The sequence below is a fragment of the Engystomops pustulosus genome, chromosome 6 (genome assembly GCF_040894005.1).
Source record: "Engystomops pustulosus chromosome 6, aEngPut4.maternal, whole genome shotgun sequence".
NCBI classification, from domain to species: Eukaryota; Metazoa; Chordata; class Amphibia; order Anura; family Leptodactylidae; genus Engystomops; species Engystomops pustulosus.
The window spans coordinates 134,366,658-134,380,448 of NC_092416.1; the positions used below are offsets into that span (position 1 = coordinate 134,366,658).

At 38.4% G+C, this 13,791-nt stretch overlaps 1 protein-coding gene across 1 annotated transcript in view; it reads left to right on the forward strand.

Moving 5' to 3' along the window:
- Positions 1-8,660, forward strand: part of SCN4A (sodium voltage-gated channel alpha subunit 4) — a 96,519-nt gene extending 87,859 nt beyond the window's left edge. The window contains exons 26-28 of the mRNA XM_072111128.1: positions 761-1,899; positions 5,670-5,708; positions 7,317-8,660. Coding sequence (XP_071967229.1) covers positions 761-1,899; positions 5,670-5,672 — 1,142 coding nt within the window. The 3' untranslated portion in view covers positions 5,673-5,708; positions 7,317-8,660. The remainder of the gene's footprint in view (positions 1-760; positions 1,900-5,669; positions 5,709-7,316) is intronic.
- The last annotated feature ends 5,131 nt before the right edge of the window (positions 8,661-13,791 follow it).

Here is a 13,791-nt window from a genome sequence, read left to right on the forward strand (position 1 = left end):
GTACTACTACATGAGTTATAAACCTACATAGAAAAGATTACACCAACAGCATTGACAAGTGAATGACACATAGATTCTCTTTTTTTTTCTTCTTTGTATCTGTGCGTCAAGTAAACATTTTACATCAGAGCATCAAACATACATACAAGGTTCCTTTAATCCCTTCACGCAAATGGACCTAAATGTGCACAGATCTGCAAGTACCTAGCTGCAAACCAACGTACATTTAAGTCTAGCTCATGACACTGGCTCACGAGTGGAGCCCACTCCAGAAGCAGCGTGAGTCAACTGTATGTATATTGCAGCTGACACCCTGCTGTAACACCTGCAATTGCAGTCGGTGGCATGTAAGGGGATACCAGCATATTGCCCCTTGTGATCGGATACCAGGAAGTTTACAAGGGAAATCCGGTCGTCTTCAGGGCAGCCTCAAGGTCTGCCAAGTGCCCCAGGGTTGCCTGATGACTCCTCCTGTCACATCCCTTCAGGGTCTGACTGTAAACTGTCTGTGCATGCGCCTGCCCACACATATTTGGCATTGCCTTGTCCGTAGAAATCTGTACAATAAAATTATTGGAACTGTACTGTGAACACCCCAAAAAAAGACTTTCCCCCAACAAATTATATATTATGTTACTATATATGTATATATTATTAACATTAGGTGATTTAAAAAAAACTAAATTTCACAATTATATACTGAGGTAAATGAGGCTCAGTCAATATTTATATCTCTTATCAACTTTTTCCTGTTTTTTAGGTATTGTCCTCTCGGACCTGATAGCAGAGTACTTTGTGTCGCCAACACTTTTCAGAGTTATCCGACTTGCAAGAATTGGAAGAGTTCTTCGACTTATTAAAGGAGCCAAGGGAATCCGTACGCTGCTTTTTGCTTTGATGATGTCTCTTCCAGCTCTGTTCAATATTGGTCTGCTCTTGTTTTTGGTTATGTTCATCTACTCGATATTTGGGATGTCTAACTTCGCCTATGTGAAGAAGGAATCTGGCATTGATGATATGTTTAATTTTGAGACATTTGGGAATAGTATAATTTGCTTATTTGAAATTACCACCTCTGCCGGATGGGATGGACTGTTGAATCCAATTTTAAATAGTGCCCCACCAGACTGTGATCCTCATATGGAAAACCCTGGAACACCGGTGCGTGGAAATTGTGGAAATCCAGCCATAGGCATTGTCTTTTTCTGTAGCTATATCATCATCTCTTTTTTGATTGTTGTCAATATGTACATTGCCATTATCCTGGAAAATTTTAATGTGGCCACAGAAGAAAGCAGTGAGCCCCTATGTGAGGATGATTTTGAAATGTTTTATGAAACTTGGGAGAAATTTGATCCTGATGCAACTCAATTTGTTGAATACAGCAGAATGTCAGACTTTGTAGACACTTTACAAGACCCATTACGAATTCCAAAACCCAACAAAATTAAATTGATTACTCTGGACCTCCCCATGGTAACTGGAGATAAGATCCATTGTTTGGACATCTTATTTGCACTAACTAAGGAAGTGCTTGGTGACTCAGGAGAAATGGATGCTCTAAAAGCCTCAATGGAAGAAAAATTTATGGCAGCCAACCCTTCCAAAGTGTCCTATGAACCTATCACTACCACTTTGAAAAGGAAACAGGAGGAAGTGTGTGCTATAAAAATCCAGAGGGCTTTCCGTAGGCACCTCTTGAAGCGTTCAGTGAAGCATGCTTCTTATGTTTACCGTCATAGTCAGGATTTCGACACAACTGTTGAGGCCCCTCCAGAGAAAGAAGGTTTAGTAGCAGACAGAATAAGCACTGCCTATGGACATTATCTTGAGGATGGAGGAACCAATGGAAACCAGCGTCCACATTCAACAAACAGATTTTCACGCAACAGTGATGATGTAAGGGAGTCAGATGTGTAGCTTTATGATTGAAGAAATTAAGGGAGGGCTTCATCTGTATACAAGGCAGTCAACTGTATCCAGTGCCAGGTGGTAGTAAAATAAGGGTGCTATAGGTGATAGAAAGGAACAGTTTACATTTACTATCACACATGTTCCTTTCATTAATGTGATTCTTATTACCATTTAGCACTTAAATGTTTGTCTTATGTTATTCCCCTTTGAATGTTACATCCAGCATATACATAACCTCCATATTTATAAAGTCACCCTTAGGTGACTTTGTACATGAAATTTAATTTATTCTTAATTTATTCTTTTTTATTTTAAAATGTTGTAAAATATTTACATTTAGAATTAAGTGAAACATTACCTCCCAATGTACAGATGACCTGGTCAAAGATTGTCCAGACAATGGGCCATGTTTAATGTGAATCTGTCACCAGCTGTTACACCACTAATCTACCAACACTGAAAAAGATGTATGCTAGTGAGCTAAAAAGAAGCACTTTTCTGCTGAGATAAGTAACTTTGAAAGGCTGGATGGAAAGAGTCAATCTCATATTAGAGAACACCATCAGGATTGTGGTTCTGTGTGCTACTCACCCTGATATAGCACTATTCTGTCTGGCTTGCTGGCTGTCTTTTTTTGTGACTTTTTATGTGCACCTTTTCAGACGCAACCCACTACTGTGCACATTTTCAAGCGCCTGATATCCTGCATGTGTCGCTTCCCCGCTCAGGTCCACTGGAGTTTACCTTCTTCTTCCTGGTGTATGTAAGTGCATTGTCTTGCGACACAATTTTAAAGTTAAATCCCGTGTTCAGTCCGAATCCGTCAGATCTTCCCGTCACCCGATTTCTGTCACATGAAAGCTGGCGCGATTGTGCCAAAATCCGATCACGTGCAACACAATCCCCTTCTAAATACCTGTCCCAGCCATTCAATCCCCGAAAACGTTGGGAAGTCTGACAGAAATGCCATCCGCAGACCCTTAGTAAATAAGCCCCAGTGTACTGACATTCTATTTTCCTCTCTAACAAGTTGCTCTTTCACAAAAAAAGGTTGCACAACAGCGTCTTCTACCTGAAAAGTTGCACAGCATTGGAGAGCGTCTTGCAAACAGTGGAAAAAAGACAGCAAGCGAAACACAATAGTGATATATCCCCCCACAAATTCTCAACTTTAAGATGATACCAAAAGCAGGATTTTAAGTGCTACAGAACCCTAAGATTGTGGTGGAAAATGTGATACTCCTCCATCTTCTAAAGAGGCAAAAAATTACCAGCTCATTTCCAAAATGTTTGCATATGACTTTTGAGGCAATTTTTTTTTATGGTAAACAGGATTGATAATATAAAATATGGAATGTTTCATACCCTACCCGATACTGCTAGTTGTAAAAATGGGTAAAAGTAGGTAACAGGTAGCAAGAAAAAATGTGTGCCATAAAAAACAACAAAAAAAAATTTGGTGCATGTCAGTAGTTATGTTCCCAGTTCAAAACATTTAATGTTACTTTTACTAAGGCTGCATTCACATTACAGTATGGGGGACGCATATATATACGTCCCCCATACACTTCTATGGGCTCGCAGCGCCCTACGGGAGCGGTACGGTGCAGCACACATGCGGCACCGTACCGCTTCGTAGCCCGGGAAAAGATAGGACATGTCCTAACTTTTGCCGTATTACGGCGCCGCGGCCCATACATCGCTATGGAGAGGGGCGGGGGTGAGCTGCGCTCACCTCCTCCTCTCTCCGCGCTGCCGTTTGCCCGCCGTGCTACGGTGCGGCGGGCACACGGCAGTGTGCATGTAGCCTAAGGGTGATGCCACACATGCCATTTTTGGTCTGTTTTTAAGCATGTGTTTCCAGTTCATTTAAAAATGCATCAGTTTTTGACCGTTTATGTCAGTTTTTCCCAATTATCTTAATAGATAAATAGGATGTAAGCATAAAAAGCTGTTGCAGGATTTAAGCTTAAAAACGGCCAAAAACACCATAACACCATGTGTGGCATCACTTTGGCAATATATCTCTACAGTTGTGGCTTCATAGAGATTCCACTGCCAGTATCCATGCATATCCATCATTCATGCCATGAAGGAATCTTGTTCTTGATCTTGATTGTTGGAGGTCTCAGTATTTGGACACAGCACTTATCCTCTTAATATGATGAGGCAGCCTTTTTAAAAGATACCATTTTTTTTAACTGCAAATCCAAAAAAGGGAAGGTAACTGCCTACCGGTGCGGGAACACTTACATCCTGTGTCATGCTGTGCAGTGTGGCAGCGTAGGGAGTCAGATTCTAAGTTCTCTAGCAAAATGGCCGACTTAAAATTTGTGCCTAACCCCCCCTCTTTTCCCATCAAGTTGTGTTGACAGCAGCTGTAGAATCTCATAATACACACATCTACTGTTGTAGAAACTTGTAATATAAATCTTATCTGCTGCAGAACATCACAACATACACCTCAAGTGCTGCTGAGCATCATGATACATACACCGCTGTTGCAAAGCATCATAATACACACTTTAGCTGCTGATGAACATCATGATAGACACTTCAGCTGCTGCGGAATATATAAATACACACATTAACTGCTGCAGAACCTCATGATAATCATCACAGCTGCTGCAGAATCTCATAATACACACCTGAGCTGCTGCAGGACCTCATAATAAACACCTAAGCTGATGCAGAACATTAAAATACACATTTTTGCTACTGCAGAACACAATGCAGACCTTAGCTGTTGATGAGTCTCATAGTACACAACTGAGCTTCATACACAAACATACATGTAGATTCACAATACATATGCACACATACATGAAGCCATGTGCACGCACATATACATGCCAGACACATATACACACAGATACATGCACACAGAGGCACACAAACAAATACATGCATGCACAGGCATGTACAGACACATATATAGAAAGAAGTATGTTCACATATACATATGCACACATACATGCAGCCATATGCACACACAGACACATGTATGCAGTTTATATTCATTTATTCATACACCCATACATATATTTTTCATACATACTTCCCAGCATGCAGTCTTTTCAGGAGGGCTGTTGCTCAAGCTTGCAGGCATCTACATGGAAGAAGAGAGTAACACACCAAGCTGTGCTGGAGCTAGGTACAATCTCCTGCAGTGCTCTGCCCAATCCTCGACTGCCTGACTGCTTCAGGAGTGAAAAGAGAGAAGAGGGAGCTGCAGGTTTTTTTAAAAAAAGACAGCCCTGCTCACAGCACATGGGACTAGGATCTCACTGTCAGCTGGCTGGAACACAGAGAGCACAAGCCAGGACAGGGGCACACTATTCTTGTCCTGCATCTGACTTATGTGCTGTGAAAGGGGCTGCTGCTGTTAGCATAAAGAAGGGGCAGATATAATGGTGACAGCTCCGAGCCCCCTCTCCCTCCTGGCCCAGTCGTTGCATCCCTGGCCTACTTTCTTCTTGCATTCAGTGTTAATACAGTATGTAGTGATCTCCTAACCTCTCTCTCTAAAAGTACTTTAAGAAAATACACATTTTTTTTTAAACAGCAATAAATATAAACAGTAATAAATATACTCTATAGCAAGATAGTCATGGTTAATACACAAATAAAGTGCATACTCCACCCTATTTATACGAGGCATTTATATCTGATTTATATTGTTTTTGGAAAATTACAAAGCAATGCACAGTCCCACCTGCTGACATTGAGCCTATATCTTCCTTTTTCCATTCCAGTAATAAGTCTTGACGTTGGTATCATACAGTGGAAACAATGTGAGTGCTCAGAGCATGACTTTGTATTATGACTGGTTTGATGTTTTGTGGGGTCTGGGAGATGAGACGCTCTCCCTGTTGTGCAGCACAGAAAATGAAAGGCTGATCAGCCGACAGTTCTAGCTTTATGTTTTTTAAATCTCACCTGCATGGCTGTAACCCCCCAATGGGGGATGTGAGATACCGAATAACAAACAGAGAAGGCAAAAAATGTACTCTGCAATCCACTTAGCTTATGCAAACAATATCTGCAAGTTGTGAAGCCTATAATTATCAACATTTATGTATAGACTTCAGATATGCCATTTTTTTCTAGTTGGCACAAAGCTTGTAGGTTTAGGTTTGGGTCCACCACCTAGTACCCTGCCTATGGGCTGTTAATTACTGAGGCTTGTCAGACTTCTGAAGTGCTTTAGCTCTCCTTTAAAAAAAATTAAAAAAAATTTGCAATAAACTTTATTCAGGGGAACATGGAAAGACAGGAGACAAACTGAGTAAAACATTTAGGGATTGGTCTTGCCGGACCCAATGTAGAGTGACCAGAAAGCATGAATCCAAAATGAGCAATCCATACGCAGGTGTAAATGTCTCTAGCTCTCCTTTTATCTCATCACCCGACATCGTCCAGAAGCTACACATGTCAATAACGGTTAAATGAATGGTGTTGGTTGGACTAAGCGGCAATTTATGAGAAGTACTTGCAGGCTATGGTTAAAACCCAATACTTATATACATGTGAAAAACTTCTTTGTGACAAAAAATTATATATATGACTTTCTAGGGCAAAAGATGGGATTGATGCAAATTGCTAATCCCCAAATAGTGGGTGTTCTAGCCAGGTTGAACAAGTATACATAGAGTATTAGAATATCAGAAATCTGAAGCTCAAACAACTATATATCGGTTTTATCATTTCATTTTACATGTATGGGTAGATTTAATGCTCTGCATCAGGGAAATGCAGCCATGACCAATATAGGGATCATTTTATTTTATTTCCATGGTGGTCATTTATAGATCAGTATCAGAAAGATTGAAACCATGTCCACTTCAAGGTTATATTATGGAATACATTTTAAAGAAGTCTGCATATATAGAATCTTTAAAGGACATTTACCACTAGGATGAAGGACAGTAAACCAAGCACACTGACATACTGGTGTGTGCCCCCTCAGGCAGGATCTGATCTTCTTTAGCTTCTAATTTCCTGTTTTAAAAAAAAAAAAAGGCTCCAGGCTCCATTAACATTTATGGAGCCTCTCAGGCTAATTGCATACTTTTTAAAAGCCTTTTTTTTGTTAAAAACCAGGGCATAGGAAGCTTAAAGAAGAGTGGATCCTGCCAGAGGGGGCACACACCAGTATGTCAGTGTGCCTGGTAGGTTTCCTTTAAAGGTTGTTATAGAAGCAATTCCTGCTTATTTGATAACTGCTTTGTGTGGCTTGTGCGCTTCGGGCTGGCATGTCCTGCCAAAGCTTTGGACTGGAGACACACTAGCTGAAATGGCGCTTATGGGAATCCTTGGCACAGTATTATGCATGTTTCTGGAAATATCTCAACAGCTTGGGCAAAATAATTTCTTTTTTTGCTGTTCCCATCTCATAACAGAAACTGACATTAGTAAAGAACTGAATGTTTCGTCTTTAAATCATCTACAGAAGTTTATCTGTCCTTTGGTATCAAGGTCTGGTAACAACAGTATCTCATGTTCCATGAACAAGATGGTGCCAGAGTACTAAGGGATTACAAGTATGATTTTGGTTTCTTTTGATTGATGAAGGCCTAGTATAGAACTCGCAAGTCTTACCCTCGGACCCATATGCTGAAGCCTTGGCCATCACTACAAGCAACAATGATGGATTTTCTTAAGTTCATATGAAGAGCCCGTCTCCTCTCCCGATATTTGAAAACAACAAGGACTGAAAATATCCAGTGCCTCAGTATCACAGATACTGAGAAAGTAGTTTACAACCAACTTTACCTCCTCAAAAAGGAGAGGTAGATGCTTTTAGGTATAACATATCTGAAATGTCTTTCAAGGTCTTAAAATTTGATTTCAGTGATGACTGATCTTTGATATGGAAAGGACTGAGTGTTGCTCTCCTATTATAATACATTTATCAAATCCACAATCACATTAGTATATGTGAGTGCCAATACTGTGAATTATTCAGATAATTTATATTAATTCTGTATGCAACACCCCTGACAAGATGTGTCAAGCTTATGTTTGGTACCAGTATGAGCTATTACTACTGATATCAATTCTGGAAGGCAATGTACTCTCTTAGTTGTAGGTTTGTGCACTAGTGCAGTTCTTACTGTGACAAACAACAAAGAGATGACCCAGTCACCTACCTGCATACAAGTCCCAGTCTTATGTATGATGCTTCATGCAGCTTCAGAACCAAAGACAACATACATTCTGGTATCTAACATTGCAAATTCCTCCTCTTAAGTTTGTAATGATTTATTATAAGGGAAATAGGAAATACTGTATGGTATGAAAATAATTGCATAGTTAAATATTTCACAATAGATAAAATGTGAAACAAACCATAACAGGTATCATGTCTGTAAGTTAAAACTGGACACAGTTTGACTGCCAATATGTCTTACATACCTTACTCTTATGGATAACAATAGGAAAACTGGTGACACAAAGTTGCACAGGTTTGACTTGATCAAATAAGCAACCAGAGCAACTTATAGCAATATATAGCAATATATGAACTGTATGTTTACATTTCAATGTATGTAAAGTCAATTCCAGTGCTGTGTAATTTCATCATAGGCCTGTACATATTCCTGTCTAGCGCTGGAAGAGTAAATAAACATAAATTAAATCATAGAAATTATTCTTGTATAATATACAAATTCTAATAAATTATTCATTGGAAAATTGGTAGTGTTATTCATTACTGTTCCTTGACGGGAAAGAACCAGGGGCACGGTAGTTTTATTTAAAAGAGAATGACATGAGATTCAGCTCCACAGCCAAAGTACATTCTGAGGGGCGTTCATTATTTTTGTCACTAGATCTTTTACTTGGCAGACGTTTTTTTCTACAGTTGTTTGCACTATGATGTTATAACGTGACACGCATACTTAATGTATCTGGCGCATCGTAAGAAGAACAAATGAGTTTCAGAAATGTGAAACAAATTGCTTTTTTTGGGCTAATTATGTGTTAAAAGAAGCGACAAAGAAAGAACAAGAAAGAATTTAGGATCATTGATTTACAAAAGACATAGTATAGCACACAATTAGTGTTACAATTTTGATGTAATTTTCTAATTAATTTTTTGGGGTGCATTTATTATTTTTGCTGCAGGGTGGCACTAGAACCGTGCTATATTTTTCAGTGGAATGTAATTTTGTGGCGCAAGGGATTAACGAATTAGCGCACGGACTGAAAGGTTTAGAATTCCCTAGACCAGCTTTTAGTGGCAAAAAATATTGCAGAAAAATAGAAGCGCCACAAAATTTTGCGGACAAAAATAGAACAAGTAGAAAGTGTTGGAAAACACCAATATTATGGCGCCGATACTTTATAAATTCAGGTGCAAGAGGCACAGAGAAGGGGGGGGGGATGCTGCCAGTTTTCCATTTCAAAGGCCGTAATAAATGATCCTCTTTGTGTTTTTGATTTCTTACTATTTTTTAAATCTGTACATCAGAACAGGAAAATTATAGTTTTCATCAAGAAAAAGAAATCCTATGTAAACCTAATACCAAGCATTTACAACACATACAGTATAGCCAATATATTCATTGCTCTGTAAGCACGCTAACATAAATTCCCAGGAGATTTAGAACTCACAGAGATTTTGTAAAGTGTGAGAAACTGAATCACACAGTTTAAAAAAAATGTATATTGAGTATTATTGAGTATCAGGTATAGGTGAAATGTAAAGAACATTATTTGTGCTTTTACAAATTAAAACATGCTATGTTTATTTGATAACAAATTTAAAACCACATAAAAAAACACATAAAAAAGAGGAACAACACACAAAAAAGGGTCCACATAAGGTCACAATATATAATTGCACAATATTTGTGGAGACTCGCTCCTACTACACTGAATCCAATAGCCAGATCCCTTTGTATATATCAGCAGAAATCCTCCTACGGGGACAAAGTCAAACAGGGCTACTTGAAACACATCCTACTCAGAACATGTGTCAGGGATCGGCTATTTTGGTCTGTATACATACACTTTCCTACGGCCCTCTTGCTCAGCCCTTCTTGATTTTCTCTACCTAGCTGAATTCCTGCTGATATATAGTATACATTGTGAACTTATGCAGGCCCTGTATTTTCTGTGTGTTGTTCCTCTTTTTGTGTGTTTTTTTAATGTGGTTTTAGATTTGTTATCAAGTAAACATATATTCCGGCGTATAAGACGACTTTTGAAGACTGAAAAATCTTCTGTCTGGTCTGGGGTCGTCTTATACGCTGGTAATTGACCGCCCGTATTCACGGCGGCGGTCGGGTCGCGCTGCATGGAGAGGGTTCACGGGCTGAGCCCTCTCCATAGCCGGTAAGTCTTTGCTGCATATTGCAGCAAAGGCTTACCGGTAACACCTGCGATCGGTGCTAGCACCGATCGCGGGTGTTTCACAGCGATGGCTGCCGGCAAAGCTGCCGGCAGCCTCAAAAAGATAGCTGCGCGATCTGCGCGATCAAAGAGACTGGCGATCCGTCTCCATGGTAGCCTCGGGTCTTCCGAAGACCCGAGGCTATTTCGTTTTAACCCCTTCATTACAATGTGCTGATACCACATTGTAATGAATGAGGAGGAAAATCCCCATATACTGCCATACTGTAGTATGGCAGTATATGATAGGATCGATCAGACAACCTATGGTTAAAGTACCTTAGGGAGTCTGAAAAATAGTATAAATATAAATACAGGAGGTCCCCTACTTAAGAACACTTGACTTACATACGACCCCTAGTTACAAACGGACCTCTGGATATTGGTCATTTATTGTACTTTAGTCCTAGGCTACAATCATCAGCTGTAACAAATATCAAATGTGTCTGTAATGAAGCTTTAGTGTTAATATTGATTCTTATGACAACCCAATATTTTTAAAATCCAATTGTCACAGAGACCAAAAAAGTTCTGGCTGGGATTACAATGATAAATAATACAGTTCCGACTTACATACAAACTCAACTTAAGAACAAACCTACGGACCCTATCTTATATGTAACCCGGGGACTGCCTGTAAACAGTAAAAATCATAAACACATCAGTATCAACGCGTCCGAAAATGCCCGATCTATCAAAATATGATAACGGTTTTTCAATGTGTTTAACCCTGTAACGGAAAATAGCACCCAAAGTCGAAAATGGCACTTTTTTGCCATTTTAAAAAATATAAATAAATCTATAAAAAGTGATCAAAAGGTCATACAGTCCTAAAAATGATATCATTGAAAATATTATCAAATTTCGCAAAAAATGACACCAGCCACAGCTCCGTACACCAAAGTATAAAAAAGTTATTAGCGCCAGAAGTTGGCAAAATCAAAAAAATAATTTTTGTAGAGGAGGTTTTAATTTTTGTAAATGTATGAAAACATTATAAAACCTATACAAACTTGGTAACCCCTTAATCGTACCGACCCAAAGAATAAAGTAGAAATATCATTTGGGGCGCTCAGTGAAAGTCGTAATATCCAAGCCCACACGAAAATGGCGCAAATGCGTTTTTTCACCATTTTCATTGCATTTGGAATTTTTTTCCCGCTTCTGAGTACATGGCATAGAATATTTAATAAAATAAAAATTTAAGGTACAGTATGGTAACATTTACAGTAAAATGGACGATGGTAATGTTGTTGTTGTATGCCTTATGTTTATGAGCGACAGTTTTCCTGCTATATACCTGCATGTCATAAGAATTTAAATTAAAAAAAGGACCATGTTAAATTCAAATCTGTTTTTTTTTTATTTTTACCGTTGTTTTGTATGCTTTGGAAAAGGGGTAGTCTTATACGGCGAATATATCTTAAACTCTATATTTTAACAGGAAAGTAGGGGGGTCGTCTTATACACCAGGTCGTCTTATACGCCGGAATATACGGTACTTTTACTGATAATGTATTGGATTTCTTCGGTTGGCTACATTAGTGTTGAAATCCTTGGTTTATTCAAGGCTGAATTACCGTATATACTCGAGTATAAGCCGACCCAAGTATAAGCCGAGGCCCCTAATTTTACCACAAAAACATGGGAAAACCTATATATTTTTTACTCGAGTATAAGCCGAGTTTGGGTTTTCAGCACATTTTTTTGTGCTGAAAAACTAGGCTTATACTCAAGTATATAAGGTATATATGTATGTTTCTCAGCATTGTTACATGAATAAATGAAAAAATGAAAAAGATTTTATTAAGAGGTATTAAAATTCAAATGCACTCCCCATTTTCAGCAAAAAAATTGGAAAAGCGGATATCATTTTACTTTCCAAACACTCATAATCGTTAATAACATATAAATAAAATGCATTTAACTTAGTGACAGTAATGTAAGTTAAAGGGGTGTGGATACTTTTGTGACCCACTTTATAAGTAAGATGAGTTTTTAGTTTTTAGGGTTTTTTTGTACTTGATATAAAATAACAACATTGTATTGACACCATTGTGCCAATGAAAATATTTTTCCTGTGAATATATAAATCTATTTCTGACCAGAATGACTGTCATTGAAACTTTTAAAAATGACATGATATTTCCATGTTTACTTTCTAATTTCTAATTTTTTACTAAATTCATTCTTCCTAATCCCTGGATACATGGAATCATGAATACAGATCTGCCTATATCTGATTCATCCAAATACATGAGAACTGTAGGTTACACAACATAAGAAACCCAGGGAAGAGGTGTCCCATAACTGTTTAATATTCACTTGTGGCTTAAATTGCATTTGTCCTGTGTCACTTAAGTCAGTATCACTTCCCCTAACCCATAGTAAGCGGCTCACAGCATTCATTAAAACATTATGTATCGGGACACACAGTTCCGGAAGGTAGAAACTGCTAAACACAAATAATGCGTATTATTATTGTTATCTCCTTGATGAGCTTCTCAAAAGCCAGAAAATATTACTAAATGATAAAAAAAATATATATTCACACACTAAATGATACTATAACAGAAAAAATTATTGCATAAACACCAACATTAAAAAAGGTTCATGTGATGTTCACATTTGTCTTAAAATTTAGATGAGGTAAAATAAGGTATAAAATCCCTTTATGACCACATGATGAAAAACAAGGTTGTAAGTGATCTTCCAAATATCGTTTCACACAAAGTTGCCATCCCAAACCTTAATGGGAACCTGTCATCAGAAATTGGTCTAATAAACCACTGGCAGTATTTTGTCAAACAGTGTAACACCTTCTGGTTTGTTTCTACCATGGCCCAGTGTGGTGGCATCATTCGAAAAATCTACTTTAAAGTGATATGTAAATTGGTTGCATAAAGTCAAGGAGGCAGAGAATTTAACACTGAAGTCAAGATGGTAAACTCTGATCGCCTCCTCCTCCTCTGTGACTAAGTTCATGTTATGCATCGGACTTCAGGAGATCTGGTTAGTGATGTCTCTGGATGCAGAACGATCATTTACAGTGAATGGGGTTTTCTGAGGAAGAGAGAGCTTGACTTCAGTGTTAAAACCTCTACCGTCTTGACTTTATACAACTAATTTATATCTCACTTCAAAGTGGATTTTCTGGATGATGCCACCGCACTGGGTCATGAAAGAAACTGGAAGGTGTTCAGCTGTTTGGCAATATACTGGTAGTGGTCGATTAGGTTCATTTCTGCTTACGGGTTCCCTTTAAATAATAATAATCATCATCATCTTTATTTATATAGTGCCATCAAATTCTACAGTACTTTACAAATCATAGGGGACATATACAAATATAAATACAGACTACAATTAGTCATATGGAGCAATAGAAGGGAGGGCCCTGCTCACAAGAGCTTACAGTCTAGGAATTGGTGGATTTTATGGAGTTTCCCTGTATTGACAATTAAAAGGTTTGCATGAGGT